Raw genomic sequence first — 16,298 nt, 5'->3', positions numbered from 1 at the left:
CAATAAGCAGGTCCATATATATGGTACCAAAAAAAAAATCTTGAATTATTTAAGAGAGTACACACATTTCTCGTCCCAGGTCTGAGTTAGTTGTAAAATGAAAGGAAGACAATGATTCCTACCTTTTTGAAGTATGTGTAATTAGTGCATGACAAGAGAAGCTGCTTTATCTTTGCTCCTGTTTGTGTAGGTGGAATGCTTATATATACCTAGCTGACTATAGTTGTTTTGTCTGTTAGGCAACAAATTTTAAGTTGTTTTGTTTTTTTAAGTCAGCATTCGAAACAGAATAAAAACCTGATTTTGTCGAGGCACGAAATAAAAATCTTTTATTTTCATTTTTGTTGGTTCTGGTTTTTGACTTTACTAATTTTAGTTTATTTTTTAATGTCAACACGTAACAGAGTAACAGAATATATCGAGCAAAATCGAACTGTCGGAAATCTGACAACAGTCTGTAGATTTACAGGCCTGATTATTACTACTGTTCTAATTCCTTAAGTATTATTTTACTTATTCTCTGGCAAACAAAATAGTCGTCATTATTTAACTTATGAAAGCCAATGCAATCAGGACAAAAATTTCTGAGCGATACCTAGCACGACCTAGCAAGTAACACTAGATATCGCTCTCACAGATTGACACCTAACGCCTGCATACAGAAAAGGTTTGTACGGTTAAACGTCTTATAATCAAGAGGTATTGATGCAAACAAGTGCTACAAACAAGAGCTTTAAAAAGCACTGTAAATATATCCTGACAGCAAAATAAAGCCAAAAAAAACAAACTTATGCAACTCCGTAAAAATAAATATAAGAATGAAGCAGTCGAATGAGCCTCCTGCATGAAGAGAAGGCAGTGTAGAGATCAAAACCAGCTGACAATTGGATAATCACATATATGGACTTGGAACCGTTTATCCTACATCCAAAAGTAAGGTATATACCTATTAAATGGTTTATAATTATAAACATCCATTTATGTGTAAAAGTAAAAGTAAAATTGACATTAATTTTCACTTTTGAAAAATTATCAGACTACCTACTATTCTAATACTATGTGACTATGTGGTGGTGGTGGTAGGGACGATGATGTGATAATTAAAATTAGAAATTATTGCTATTGGAATGGGATCGAGTGTCAGTCACACTGAGTGACAGTGACAGTGACAGTAATCAGAATCCTATCACAATCAAGGTCAACGCTTTGACTTGGATCATGATGATTTCCTTTGACCATCCGCATACATCATGATTGGTCACTTTGATACCTCAAGATCAATGTCAAAGGCACTTTTTTTTTCTTTTGGCATGGTGTAGCCTAATGTTTAACCGTGTTATCTCCCTTTCATTCGTAGTTCATTTAGATCCATAAAAACCAGCAAATTGAAACATAAATTCGCACATAGAAATGATAATGGATACGAAAATTCTATCAAATTAGCCAAACGGATTGTAAGGAATGAATTGTGAAATGGTCAAAATGAGACCAACCGCAGTCGACTCAGTCGAACAATGGAGGAAGAAAGAACGTCTCCAAGGATTCAACACCCCGCCAATGCTGTGTTTATCACAAGATCTTTGCGGAAAACTCTTCAATTATAGACAATAGCAACGCTGCTGTGGACATTAGAAAGCTTAAAATATGTTTTTAAAAGAGACATTCACTTTCTCACCGAGCTAGAATAAAGAGCATTGCGTCCCCGATTCGCCACCATTGCCTCGCTGTGAGATCTCGCCTCGCAGGAAGAGGGGGCAGCTGGCGAAGAAATCGAATGGTTGTGCAAATCGCAGAGGTTGAAACCTAACTTAAGAGGGTGATTCACTTACCTATCGTTCTAAGTGAATAAAGAACTATTTTCCAACTATGAGTGGAGTATAACAAATAACATCAAAACCATTAATTCAATCGACAAAGTGATCGTTGTCCCCGTCCGTCCGGTTGCGGCCTCGCGGATTCATACGTCATCACCTACGTCATAAAATTAAAATGGTGGAAAGAAACCTTGCCGCGAAAGTGGGGCGCAGCGTGCGTTGCGAGCCGAAACGTCAATCGTCACAATGAAGTCCCAGCATAGCCTAATGGCCTGGGATGTGTTTATTCGGCGTGTAGCGATCGGTGAGGTGGGCTGACTGTGCGTTGTAGCTGCGCTTTCAACGTTCACTCAGGGTTTGCTTGGACTTGTCGGATGTGGAAGTAGGGCTTGATAATTTTTTAAAAATTATTTCCGATTTATAAAAGTTTAACACAATCATATATTAGTCGATGATCACCATCAGCGATCGGAGGTCTCGGAAAGTTGTTCAGTATTGAAAAAGAAAAGTCAAAAAATTATTGCCCGCCATTTGATTTTTTTTCCTAGCTCTCTCCTACATATTTCCTCTTATCTGAAAACAGTTGTATTTCTTTACGTGGACATCACCCCCCACCCCCTTTTTTTTTTCTCTTACTATTCTGATCACAATTCTATAAGATTTATAATAATTTAAACGGATGGTCTGCGTTTACCCATAACATACAATTGCCACTTTTCGAGCAGCCATTTTCTTCAATTTATGCTATGCGTTTAAGTAAAATGCTCACATCCGCCAGCCGGATACAACGTACCAACTGCCAATTCACAAAACTATTGGGAACTTGAAACGTTTATTGTCTAATTGATATAATTTTGTGAGAACAAATCATCAAAATGGCTGTCTAAGAAGATAACAAAGAACTGAGTGACGTCAATTCGTTCCTGCGAGATTATGATTTAACTATTTCAATAAATATGTCGAACTTCCGCCTGTTCGCTTAATTAAATCAATTCACTTTAGAATGCTGAATTTATTTTCCCTAACAGAACAACATGGAGCCAAAGTTGTCTGTTGAATCTCCATTTTACATATGAGTATGAGCAATATTGAATGTTAATTTCCAGCTCCGACTCCAGTGTGAATCTCTACGCCTCCGGTCATGTTAAATTGTTCTTAAGCGCCAGTCGCCTGTCACCACCTGTCTTTCATTCAAAAATCTGAGTCGTATTATGTGTCAGGAGAAATCTTGCAAAAAGACAAAACACCGGGACCAGAATTTAACTATCAGTGTTTTCGCATATATATATATATATATATATATATATATATATATATATATATATATATATATATATATATATATATATATATATATATATAGGAGAAGTGGAAGGTAGACAAATAGAAGTAAAATAGTTTTCTCCAGATACAGAAGTCACATGGTGCCTATTTCACCCTGGTAAAGTTGGGTTAAGTTCCTGGCAACTCAACAGATAGTAATAGAGTTTTAAGTTTAGGTAGTAGTAGTGGTAAATGTGGCACTTATAAAATAAATAAAGTAAAATATAATTCCCTTTATTCATCCCGTAGGGGAAATTTTTCTTTAGGGTCTATTCCAAGGGAAGACTGGAATAACCCAGGCGTCAGTCGTAGTGCAGCGCCGCAAATTGAGCTAGGGCGAGGTGACTTGCTCAAGGTCACACAGCTCAGCGGAGGGTGATCGAACTCGGAACCTTTCGGGTACGAAGCAAAGACCGTACCGCTGAGCCACGCTGCCCCTTATATAGGGATAGATAAAGTTCATAAGATAAAGTATTAAGCCTCACAAAATAGCACGTTAACACATAATTAAACAAAAGTATAATAGTAGATTTTTAATTAATTAAAGTTGGGATATGGGTACGTTAATTTTTCATCCTCTCTCGTTATATTGCTCAAATTAAAGTTAATTGTTCTTAACTTATTTGTTGAGGTCGTCTATTTTGCTGTCTCAGTTCGTGGATGGTTTCTTTGTCATTCTTTGTTTACTGAGTAACAATATCCTCATTTAGTGAATAACCAGACCTGCGAATACATAGAGGAGCAAAAATTTGACAAGTTGCAAAATCCTGGAGTCTTTATGAGCAGTGATATTGAAAGGATTTCAATTAGCGAACCCTTGACAACACCATCTCATCTTAATAATATTAATAATAGTAATAATAATATAATTATTAATAATAACCCTAACGGGTTGCAATTATGTTAGTGGGGTGGAGAGAGATAAATAAGCAAATAAGAGCATAAGAATCAAGGCATATTATGACTTATGACTTATGCCTTTCGGCTCCTGGCGAAGCATAGGGCCTCAACAGCACTCTTCCATCTTCCTCCGTCTCTGGCACAGACCCACAGATAAATGAGAGGGGCAGATGTGACAACAGGGGTGTTTATCACGTCATCAAAACTGGCGAGTGAGAGGTCGAGCGCCACCATTTTCTTTTCTTTCTTTTTTTTTTTTTATGCAACCCAGGGACGCTGTGCGATTAAGTCACTATTTTAATGACTTTGATTGAGCTCGATTAACCTTGATTGTTGACGGAAAATAGAAATAAAGCCCAGGTTAGATTAGAAATATTAAACTACACTTTTACTTGTACATTATAGGCTTGGCTCCATTGATCGGGTTTATATGAATAACAATGATAGCAATAGAAATCAAACATACATCGACAAATAGACAAAAGAGAGAGGGATTTGTTTACTTTGATCAATCTATCTATCTATCTATCTATCTATCTATCTATCTATCTATCTATCTATCTATCTATCTATCTATCTATCTATCTAGCAACCTACCTACCTATCTATCTATCTACACATATATCTATATATCAATCTATCTAATATATGTCTATCTAAGATCCTCCCACTCTGATTATTGATGGCATGTGTCCAATTAAGTTTACCATCCCTGGACCGACAGCGGTTCACACAATTCTTTGATTTTACACCACCATTAATCGACTTTATGCATATTTTAATCAAGTTAATAAATTTGTAGACTGGTGCCAGCACAATTTTCTTGAAATTAATACCTCAAAAACTAAAGAACAAATTTTTACCAACAACAGTAAATACGAACATTTTAAACCTGTTAAAATAGGAAATGTTGATGTAGAAATTGTAGATGATTTTAAATACTTGAGCATAACGCTTAGTCACAATTTGAATTTCAAACATCATATCGACACTATGGGTTAAAAAAAACTAACACAAAGAATGTATATTTTGAGAAAATTAAGATCCTTTAATGTCAGCAAAAAGACCATGCTGCAAATTTACAACTCCTTCATTATGAGCGTTATTACATTTGGCATTACAGTGTGAATTGGTGGATGTGGGGTAAGAGAAAAGTCAAACATAAATAAACTTATCAAAGAATCGAGCAAAATAATAAATTCCCCTCTGGATGGTGTTGAACATTTGCATCAAAAACATCTCATTAGAAAACCTGTTTCTATCATTAATAACAAAAACCATGTGCTTCATCAAGAATTTAAAATTCTCCCATCAGGTAGAAGGTATGCTCTCGCACAGTGCAGAATCAACAAATACAAAAGGACTTTCGTTCCTTCTGCAATCAAATCAGTAAATGCTTCATAAGTCTGCAAAAGTCTTAACAATGCATTACAATAAAGGAGGGGAGTGGATAGAGGAAGAAAGAAAGAAAGAGAGAGAGAGAAAGAGAGAGAGAGAGAGAGAGAGAGAGAGAGAGAGAGAGATAAATGAATAGATCGATAGATAGATAGAGAGTGAGCTGGAGCTTTATGAATTTGTATGTACGTTTTTGTTGATGTGTTGATAATATTGAATAGTATTTGGCACCCAAATAATAATCTAAAATGTAAATTTGATGAGGAAATCTCATGATATGCAACTTTACTGTAACTTTTTTTTTTATGCCTTATATATATATATATATATATATATATATATATATATATATATATATATATATATATATATATACGAGTATGTGTGTGTGTGTGTGTGTGTGTGTGTGTGTGTAATAGAGAGAGAGAGAGCGGGGAGAGAGAGAGAGAGAGAGAGAGAGAGAGAGAGAGAGAGAGAGAGAGAGAGAGAGAGGAAGAGAGAAGGGGAAATTGTTCATTGGTGTGTTTATGTGCATGCGTGTGTGTGTGTGTGTGGGGGGGGGGGGGGGTGTTTGTGTGCACGCACTCATGTAGTATGACATATGAGAGTATGATTAGGACTCAAAATATTTAGAGTATAATAGTATTAATATGTGTAGCTTAGTTTCATATGGGAGAAACAAAATTGAAGTAACTCAGCTCCTTATAGTTGTTTATGGCCGACCGCTTTTTATGAATGGTTCTCACCATAGAGAATACAGGACTAGAGACGACAACAGGTAGGAAAACGTCATAAAAAGTGGCAAGTGAGAGGTCGAGCGCCGCCATTTTCTTTTGTATGAAACCAGGGACGCTGTGCGATTTAATCTCTATATGAATTACTTTGACTGAGCTCGATTAACCTTGATTTGTGGACGGAAAAAAAAAGAAAAAAAGGCCAGGTTTATGATCATAAACCTAATTAGACATATTAAACTACACTTTTACTTGTACATTTTAGTCTTGGCTCCAATGATCGGGGTTATAACTTTAAAAAATATTTTGAATAATTTATAACTCCCTTATTTGTGGGGCGATTTTGTCATTCGTGGTATCAATTTTATTGTAATAAAGAGATAGGAACTTTTTTTCCTGATAGATAGATAGATAGATAGATAGATAGATAGATAGATAGATAGATAATCTGAGGATATCAACGCTCTGGGCGGCCAGTAGCTTTGACAAAAGCTGTGATTGGCGGCACACCTTTCTCACACAGGCGTTGCCATAAAGCTGCATCAGATAGAAAACCAAATAGGCCATGTCATGGTGAGACAACGGTACAGACGCTCATTACGAGATGTACGAGCTAGACGAGGTGCAGACATCAGTTCAGACCATCACCTTGTTGTTGCAAAGATCATGATGCGACTGTCAGCAAGAAATAAATTCAAAACCCAAGAGAAAAATATTCAACTCGCTGAAAAAAAACTGACACTAAAGAAAGGTTTAAGATTTCACTCCAAAACCCCTTAGAAGTGCTTCAAACCCACGAGCCCGAGGAAACAGATCCACCATGGACAAATCTGAAAGAGTTTATCACAGGGACATGTGAAAAAATGTGTTTGGAAAACCACAACCCGAAAAGAAGCCATGGATCAGAGAGGAGACGTGGCAGAAATTAGAAGAAAGGAGAAGGGTGAAACATGCAATGAACAATGCCAAAGCCAAAACTAGATTCCAAAAGCAAATGGCAGCGACCAGATACACTACAGTGCTCAACAAAGTGAAGAAACAGCTGCAGGCAGACAAACGGTCTTACATAAATGAAATTGCTGATAAAGCAGAGGGAGCTGTAGGGAAAGGAGATCTTAAGACCATCTACTCCACCACCAGGTTGTTGAGCGGTCGAAAAAACTGCTTGTACTTCGTTCAATGTAAATACTGATATTTGCATATTTTGAAAAAGAAAATCATTGATAGGCGCTCTATTACCTGAAAGGGACAATTTTAAAAAAATAATGATCTACAGATCCATAGATGGATTGTATAGTGTAAATGCACAAAGCAAGCATTTATTTGGTTGTTTTGTAATCACAGTGCATCCATGAGAATTAAATCCACCAGATTCAATTATCAATACATCAACAGCACATCTATATTACATTTAAAATGTTAAAGGATACGGTTTCCCTTCACAGAGCTCTGGAAAGATATAACAAGGTGTTCCAACAACCTTTTAATAGGGAAAAAAAAGGAGAGAGAAAAATATGAATGACATATATAAGAAAAGTTAAATAGATAAAATGATTTTTGTTCAGTAATTACAACGGTTTTGTAACCTGCATAGCTTGCTTGGCACGTATTCCTTGGTGAGGATATAAGTATAAGATTGTTGGTGCATAATCTCAAAAACTTAAAATGTAAACTTGATCATAATAGTATCTTGTAAGATATTTCTTTGTTAAGTTCTGCTGAATAGAATGAAAATGTCTCGCAAAAAATTGCATATTAAACTGTACCACGGCGAATGGACATGAGATATATCTTAATTTTAGAAGAAACATATTTTTAATCATTACAAACATTCCAAACTTTCATTGCATACACACAGTTTGTATATAATCCATTTTTGAAAAGAGTAAATTTGAATATCGCATTACACAATCCGTTCAATCAACCTCTTTGGTCTGTTGCCTCAACGTTAAAATCTAGCAACAATTATTTTTAAAATTACTTTTTGTACATGATCTATTTAAATATGTTTGTTTGTGAATGTGTGTATGAGAGAGAGAGAGAGAGAGAGAGAGAGAGAGAGAGAGAGAGAGAGAGAGAGAGAGAGAGAGAGAGAGAGAGACAGACAGAGACAGAGACAGAGATGAAGAATAAAAAAAAATGTGTGAAAATGGGAAAATCAGTGTGTGTATGTGTGTGTGTTTGCATGCATGCGTATCTGTATGCGTTTGTGTTCTTAATTTTAGCAGTTCAAATAGTTATAAGTAACTTTGTATTCTGCAAACTTAACACAAACATATGTCTAAACTTGACGGCTGAAAAAAGGGAAGAAAAGCCAGTAGCGTGAAGTCAACCACAATTATCTAACAGTTATGAAATATTAAAATTGAAAAAGTAAAAGTCTACAATGAGCATTGCTAATAGTAAAACCTCCAAGCCCCCCCCCCCCCCCCCCCCCCCCCTCTTCAACAGAAAAAACAACAAAAAATAACATTAAATTTACATGCATATTTCTACAATATGAGTGGTAAAACTGAGAGTTTATACCGCCTTTGAAGAAACTCACTGTGTAAGCTTTACTTTTGGTGCTAAGAACTTTAGAAATACCAAAGTCACCAATCTTGACTATTTCTCTTTTCTTGTCAAGCAGAATATTCTGTGTCTTGGGGTCCCTGTGTAAAATCTGTCTTGAGTGGACATGCTGCAAAGATAACAGCATTTGCGCCAAGTATTTGAGAATTTCCTGCAAGAAAGTTACACAAAACAATTGAAATTATCTTTACACTATACGCCGAAAAGTAAATATGATTGAAAAGCTAAAAGAACTGTAAAATTAAAGTGTGGTCCTCAAGTAGTCAATTTATAAAAGCTCCAATTTGACAGCAGTCCCATTTTCTTCCTTCTACATATTGTCACTAAATTGATAAGTCAACAGCTTTAGTGAGAATTATGCTTAAAGTAAACTTTTCTCCACTAATTGAAACGGTTAAAGAGGAGAATGTGTCACGCACAAGGAAAAGAGAGGAAAACAGTTTTTTTTAGGATTAGGAAAGACCTCTCCCTGTTGAAGTTCATCAAACAATCTAGGAATCAATCCTATCACTACCATTCATCATTAGAGAGGTTTGGCAGATCATAGGCATCGCACTTCTATAACATAATAACAATTTAAAAAAATAAAAAATCCCTTTATTCATCCCCAGGGTGAAATTTTGAATGAAATAACGCAGACGTCAGCCGCAGTGCAGCACCGCAAAGTGAGCTAGGGCGAGGTGACATGTTCAAGGCCATACAACAAGGCAGGTAGTCGAACTCGGTACCTTCTGGGTAAGAAGCAAAGACCATATCGCTGAGCCACGCAGCCCCATAACCATGATCATTCTCATTATACATAAAATAGTGCGACTATGCAATATCTGATTGGATGTCACATTGTAAACATTTCCGTTATATATAAAAATTGCATTGCGACATTATCTTTACATGTAATGAACATGATCATGTAATAGATTCGTGATATGTGATGCATGATATGCATGATCTGCTAAACTTCTCAATTCTGCTTATCACTTTGCTTGCTATACATCCCTTTTCAACTTTCTATTTGAAATAACTGAGAGAAAAAGTAATATATTCAATCATGAAACCAAGTTAAACCGTCTGAAAAATGTCAACTCCAATATTTTAGGTAAAATATTTCCAAGGTTCTAAAAACAAAACAAAAGTGAAGTTTTTTTTATTAATTAATTGAATAGTCCGTTGCATGCATTAAATGGTATTTGGTATTCCAATCATTGCTTCTCTTGAAAGTAGGTAAGCTCGACTGAAGAAGACGTTTTTCATGGTCCAAATGACCTTATGAAAACTGCACCATAAAGCTTGTTTATCAGTATGGACATTAAAAGGGAAACTACAGCAAATTAAAAAAGATGTATGAAGTTCTCCAATTGAAATATAATTTAAAATCAAGCAATTCAAATGCAAATATAAGTACTTTAATAATAGTAATTGTTATATACCTGATCAAAAATCGTAAAAATATGACATACAAACTGATGCAATGAAATATACTTCAGAAGTTACTTAAAATGGTATGTTGTTTATAATGTCACATAGTGTGTTTCATAAGGAAGCAGAAAAATACATGACCTACATCTTCTTCCAACAAACATCCATTTCTACCTTGAAGAAAGTCCAAGAGGGTGCCACCTGTAAAAAAAAAAATAAAAAAAATAAAAAAAAACAAATAAGAAAATAGATTTTGTAATTTTAAAAAACAACTTTATATATATTTACGCACACACAAACACACACACACACACACACACACACACATATATATATATATATATATATATATATATATATATATATATATATATAAAATAGATAGATAGATAGATAGATAGATAGATAGATAGATAGATAGATAGATAGATAGATAGATAGATAGATAGATAGATAGATAGATAAAATGAATATTTTTGTTTAAAATAACATGGGTTATCAATTTCCATTATTTGATAGGCTGTGTCTACTTACGGTTCAATAAAAAACACTTTATCAATGATTATTCACTACTCATACTCGTTTTAAATGGCAATTATTACAATTAAAGTCCGCGGCTATAATATTGATCTCAGTAATCCGTACCTTTATTCACACAGGATATTGTAGTGATTTATTTCAAATCCCTCCTAACTTTCTCATGATTTCCAAAAGATACATATTTGCCCACAGCGTCGCCTACATAATTTTATAACCCAACCTCTTCTACATAATTTTACAGCCTGCCTATATTACAATGACACCGATTATAACACCGAATTATTTAACGACCAGCTGAGAGACGAGAATGATGCCATGCCAAATGCCGGCATAATTATTTCCTGTCGTTGCGCGACTAGGATCCAAGCACGCGGCGTTTAGCATCGTGTCACTCCTAGCTACAGTTTTTGATTACAGTAAAATTAACCTAAGATTATGCATAATGAGGCGTGAATATCTTTCCTACGGACCAACCAGGACCATTAAAAAACTCGATATTTGATTGGATTCGACTAAATGACCAGTAAAAATCTGGCACCAACAAATCCGGGAACATCATTCTTTTCTGGGATTGACTCATTTTGAGACAACAGAACGCGCATCGCCGAACTCGGCCTTTCTCTCAATTAATCACTCAGAACTAGGCATGCTATCGTGACAGACACTCGCAATCTTATTTAGCGGAAAATACTGTGTGAACGAGGGCACGGAATACTTATATCAATCTTATAGTCGTGGACTTAAATTGGGTTATGATTAATTAATGCCATTTAAAACTAGTATGTCTAGGGAGTAATAATTAATGTAGTGTTTTCGCCTGGGTCGTAAGTAGACGCAACCTATCAAATGACAGAAATTGATAACTCATGTTATTTGTAAACAACATTCATTCTCTATATGTATATGTTATATTGTATATGTATGTATGCCTTCCAAATGAATGAATTACATTTACATGAATTACATTTAAATTGAAATCCTTACCACATCACTGCTCATGCGGAAAACAAGGCTTTGCAACTAGTCAAAATTTTGCTCCTATATATTAACAGATCTGGATCTGGATATCGGGATATCTGGATATCTAGGAACTACTAATCAAGTGACCCACTGGGACAACTAAAGAGTGACCAAGAAACCCATCCCCAAGTAAACAGGCAACCCTTATCGCCGCAAGCAGACAAATGAAATACGCGATCAATCACAGCCAACCTCTAGAAAACAGTTACGGAACAAATAATACTAAATTGAGCATCAAATCGAAAGAGGATGAAAAATTAACTTACCTATAACCTAACTTTAATTAATTAAAATTCTACTATTATTCTTCTATTTAATTATTTGTTAACGTGTATCGTGTGAGGCTATTCTATTGATTTATATTAAAGTATTTCTGCTTTAACGGGAATTAAGACTTATCTTATGAACTGATCCATCCCTATGTAACGTGCCACATTTGCCACTACTATTACCTATTTCTTTAAACATAAACTATATTACTGTCTGTCGAGTGTTCATGAAATTTAACCCAACTCAAAATGGTCGGAGTTGAGCCTTTGGCGAGGACCAATAATTGATTCCTGAAGTTGTTGGTACCAACTTTTTACTGGTCATTTCAGATGAGATATTCATGACGTCATTATGCGGTAATCTTAGGTAGAACTGGATACTTCCATAAACCGTAGTTAAGAGTATGGCAGTGTGCGACACGAGTTTTGACTGGTCAATTGAGATGAGATATTCATGAAGTCATTTAGGTAAAATTGGATACTTCTATAACATCATAAATCGTAGTTAAGTGTGTGGCAGTGTTAGGCGATAGATTACGAAGGCGTCTGGCAATTTCCCGTGTTTTCGCTTGTCTTTAATTAATGCAGCGTCATAAAATCATAAGGTCGGCTTGCTTGTAATTCAGGCAGGGTTATAAAAGGTGACGCTGTGATTTTGAAATCATTACAATTGTCACTGATCATTTTACTAATCGGTCATTCAATGGAAAAGTGCCTATCTTTTTTTACACTGAATTCCTCTGGATGTAATTTTTTTTGTTGTAAATTCACTCGACATGGGAGTGATATTGCATTAAGTATTGGCAAGAAGTTATCCGGTGTCTCCGAATCGTACATCGGAAATTGTGTTAGATATTATAGGGTGGCGAATGAAGCGCTGTGAAGCGCATAGCTTTAGAAAAACCTTAAAGTGTCTGATGTGATTATATTACAAATGTTGAGTGAGATCGACGTGTATTTAATTAAAGGTCTGATATTTCAAATGGCACCATTTTTCTAATGGAAGTACAATTCAAACTGATTAATTTAAACAGTGCCGCTACTCAAAAATCATTCCAATTAAGCGGCGTTCCAATTTACCGACATTAGATGACGATTGACCAGGAGAGATTATATGTGTATTTTCTAAAAAATCTGTTACCGACAGATCGTTCCACATAAGCGGCTGATTTCTACTATGACCACCACTACTACTATTACGACTACTCCTACTCTTACTCCCCCCCCCCTCCTCCTCCTCCTCCTCCTCCTACTGCTACTACTACTACTACTACTGCTACTACTACTACTACTACTACTACTACTACTACTACTACTACTACTACTACTGCTGCTGCTGCTGCTACTACTACTACTACTACTACTACTACTACTACTACTACTACTACTACTACTACTACTACTACTACTGCTACTACCACTAGATCTATATTTCTTTCCATTCCTGATTATATAATTAATATTAATCATATGAAGAGAGTGAAGGTCGCATGGGGGGGGGGGGGGGGGGGGGGGGGGGGAGAGAGAGGGGGGTTACAAAGCGGCTCTTTGAGTTTGAGACTAGCCTGCCTATAAATATGCTTCAGTAGAGAGTGTCTGAAGCCTAGGATCGTGAAAAGGTGAAAATGAAAAGACTTCGGATGGGAACAAAACTGACAATAGACTTTTCGGGCACAGACCTTTCTTTTTACAAAACAGTAAACAAAGGAGCGTTGAAAACAAGTAAAACTAAATGTAGTCAGAATAGGGTTCAACAGTTGTGACGTCACTTCCCTCGTAATGATGCATAGTAAACTGGTTCTAAACTATCAGAAAAATGGCGGACGCCATTATCTCCATCGCCGCCCCTATGAAATACTTCTCCAACGAACATAAAAGTGTATTCAGAGGAGAAAAATATTATAAATCTGATCATGTTTTGACTTTTATACATTCTGATTACATAACATGTGAAAAAGTTCTAGCCAGCATGAAGAATAAAAAGTGCTGATTTTCTTGTTTAGTGCCAAGCTTGGCTGCTAGGCGGACGTGACATCAGACTATTGAATCCTATTGTTGCGTTTGTATTCTTTGGTGGTTGAATAAACATTAGTGTTGCGTGTGATTGTGACTAGAGAGTCCCTAGGGTGTTATAAGAATGATAAGGGCAGGTCAGAGTATGAGAGTGGGACCTTTCTCGAAATGAATGAAAAACAAAAGACGTAATAGAGATGAAATAGTAGTAGTAGCAGCAGTGGTAGCAGCAGCAGCAGCAGTATTAGTAGTAGTAGTAGTAGTAGTAGTAGTAGTAGTAGTAGTAGTAGTAGTAGTAGTGGTGGTGGTGGTGGTAGTAGTAGAAGTAGTGGTGGTGGTAGTGGTGGTGGTACCAAATCTCAGACCTGTTGTTATGAAATGTTTCGAAAAACTAATATTATTAAAAATTAACAATGACATTAGTGTCTCTCTCTCTCTCTCTCTCTCTCTCTCTCTCTCTCTCTCTCTCTCTCTCTCTCTCTCTCGCTCTCTCTCTCTCTCTCTCTCTCTCTCTCTCTCTCTCTATAGATCACTATTAATAATTTGCATATCAAAAAGCGCAGAGTTGAAGACGCTATTATTGTTTTTACCAATGATATCTACAAACATTTAGATACTCCCCAAAGTTAATGCAGGATTCTTTTTGTTAACTTTTCGTCAGCCTTTAACACTATACAACCACGCCTACTCTTTGAACGTTTGTCCCATCTTTATATAAACAAACGTGTAATTCCCTGGTTACTTGAATTTTGACCAATAGAAAACAGTATATAAGTACAGGAGGAAAAAAGGTCCGATGAGTCAACCATAAATACTGGTGCTCCTAAGAACTTTGTAATCTCACCCATAGTGTTCATTCTGTACATAAACTGTTGCCAAAGCTCAAGATTCAGTGCCCCTTTATTAAAATTTGCAGACAACACAACTCTATATATCTTAATTGAGAGTCAATACAAAGTACTCTCGGTGTGACGATGGCTCTCATAAATAAAAAGTTAACAAAAATAGATAATTGATAATAGAATTTAGAAAAATATAATTCTTAAAGATTATCTGGTTTTAAAAAACGAAGCATGCTATTATACAATTTATGACAAATTAAAATGGGATGAACATAGAAATAATATTAAACTTAAAATGAACAAAAGAAAGCACTTTTTACCTAAATTTGTTCAACTAAATATCAATAAAACACTCTGCACTTTCTTTTAAAGATCATAGAAAGTATTTCAATTTTTTATATCACGGGGTAGGGAGGAAATTGTCTTAGCATTGATTGTACATCTTATACACCAACGACTGCAGACAGTCCTTTGAAAATTGTTTTACAGTGAAATATGCAGGTGATACTGCTATTCTTGGCTTATTAAAAGATAAAGTTACCGAAAAGAATTATTTCAAACAAATTAATATATTCACCGATTGGTGTGAACAAAATCAGCTTGAATTAAATGTTGAAAAAACGAAAGAACGGGTGTTTCGTGTAAAAAAATAAAAACGACTTAAAGCGTGTGACGATCGGTAAAGATGATGTTGAGATAGTTGAATATTTTAAATATTTAGGAATAACCATTGATAGTTCCCTCAATTTCTCACAACATATTAATATAATATCTAAGAAAACTAGTAAAAAGCCCGCAATTTCGCGGGGAATGAACTATTTCCATTCTATATTATACCCACCATTATTTAATTAGGGCAGATTGGTAAACAACGTTGTCTGTGTAACTTGGTACATCCTCTGTTGATTTTTATGTGTGGCCCAACATGAAGTGTAAGCCGCTATAGCCTCTGACCCGTGACACAGCAACATATAGTTGTCCGTATATGAAAACAGGTTGTGGTAATAAAATCAACTGCGAAAATAAACCTGAAGTAGCAGACGTGAGCAGAGATGAAAGACGATGCTGGGATCGAGAACTTACCTTACAGTACAGTACTCTGGTGATCATGTTTGGTGGCGTTTGGCACCGTTTTTATGCACCTCCACTGACTTTGAATTATAAAAGAAAATCAAATTATCTGTTTATCTATCTGTAAAAAATACATTTCTAATTTTCAAATCTTTCAGTAGAGTTGTGCGCCGAATAATTTTTTTTTTATTGACTCAAATGGCACAATGTTCTCCACAAGGCTAGACTATATTTAAGAAAGGATTTTTAATTCCATTGTATTTATCTTCCAACAACATTCTACATGTTTTTATATTTCACTTTCTAAACTGCATTACACAGTTCCTCCCCGCCTCCCCTCTTTTCACTTAATTAATTGCGCACATTTTAAAAAATATCTAGAATTCTGTT

The 16,298-nt window shown here is 35.5% G+C and overlaps 2 protein-coding genes and 1 long non-coding RNA gene across 5 annotated transcripts in view; 1 reads left to right on the top strand and 2 right to left on the bottom strand.

The window, feature by feature from the left end:
• The window catches only part of LOC144978704 (uncharacterized), a 32,936-nt gene extending 30,958 nt beyond the window's left edge, over nucleotides 1-1,978 (bottom strand). Inside the window, exon 1 of one of the 2 annotated variants that reach the window (XM_078925125.1) lies at nucleotides 1,830-1,978. The gene's annotated coding sequence lies outside the window, so the exon portion shown is untranslated. Of the gene's footprint in view, nucleotides 1-1,675; nucleotides 1,781-1,829 lie in introns of those variants that run through there. The other variant, XM_078925133.1, reaches the window with a different exon arrangement.
• A 1,715-nt stretch (nucleotides 1,979-3,693) lies between these two features.
• Nucleotides 3,694-10,921, bottom strand: LOC144964374 (serine/threonine-protein kinase Nek8-like). 2 transcript variants are annotated; one of them, XM_078898547.1, is made up of 4 exons: nucleotides 10,799-10,921; nucleotides 10,299-10,354; nucleotides 8,712-8,888; nucleotides 3,694-3,860 (listed from the first exon to the last, which is right to left on the bottom strand). In XM_078898547.1, exons 3-4 carry the CDS (start codon nucleotides 8,862-8,864, stop codon nucleotides 3,840-3,842), a joined length of 174 nt encoding a protein of 57 aa, XP_078754673.1. In that variant the 5' UTR covers nucleotides 8,865-8,888; nucleotides 10,299-10,354; nucleotides 10,799-10,921; the 3' UTR covers nucleotides 3,694-3,839. The 2 variants fall into 2 exon arrangements, with proteins under 2 accessions (XP_078754673.1, XP_078754682.1); XM_078898556.1 differs by lacking the exon at nucleotides 10,799-10,921 and having other exon boundaries at nucleotides 10,299-10,447.
• Nucleotides 4,309-12,047, top strand: LOC144964382 (uncharacterized). Its single transcript, XR_013643821.1, has 3 exons — nucleotides 4,309-4,397; nucleotides 9,349-9,472; nucleotides 11,746-12,047. It is a non-coding gene; the product is annotated as an uncharacterized LOC144964382 (long non-coding RNA).
• Nucleotides 12,048-16,298: the final 4,251 nt, after the last annotated feature.

The sequence above is a fragment of the Berghia stephanieae genome, chromosome 1 (assembly GCF_034508935.2).
Source record: "Berghia stephanieae isolate SIO BIC M18660-M18661 chromosome 1, UCSD_Bste_1.3, whole genome shotgun sequence".
Classification (NCBI taxonomy): Eukaryota; Metazoa; Mollusca; class Gastropoda; order Nudibranchia; family Aeolidiidae; genus Berghia; species Berghia stephanieae.
This window is presented reverse-complemented; position numbering and strand designations above follow the sequence as displayed.

What these genes read in the sequence shown, in the direction of transcription:
- LOC144964374 (XM_078898547.1), bottom strand. Translation starts at nt 8,864, where the DNA reads ATGCTGTTATCTTTGCAGCATGTCCACTCAAGACAGATTTTACACAGG. An exon ending in CCAAAAGTAAAGCTTACACA is followed by an intron (nt 3,861 to 8,711) that starts GTGAGTTTCTTC and finishes ATGTATTCGCAG; the next exon opens with GTCTGGTTATTCACTAAATG.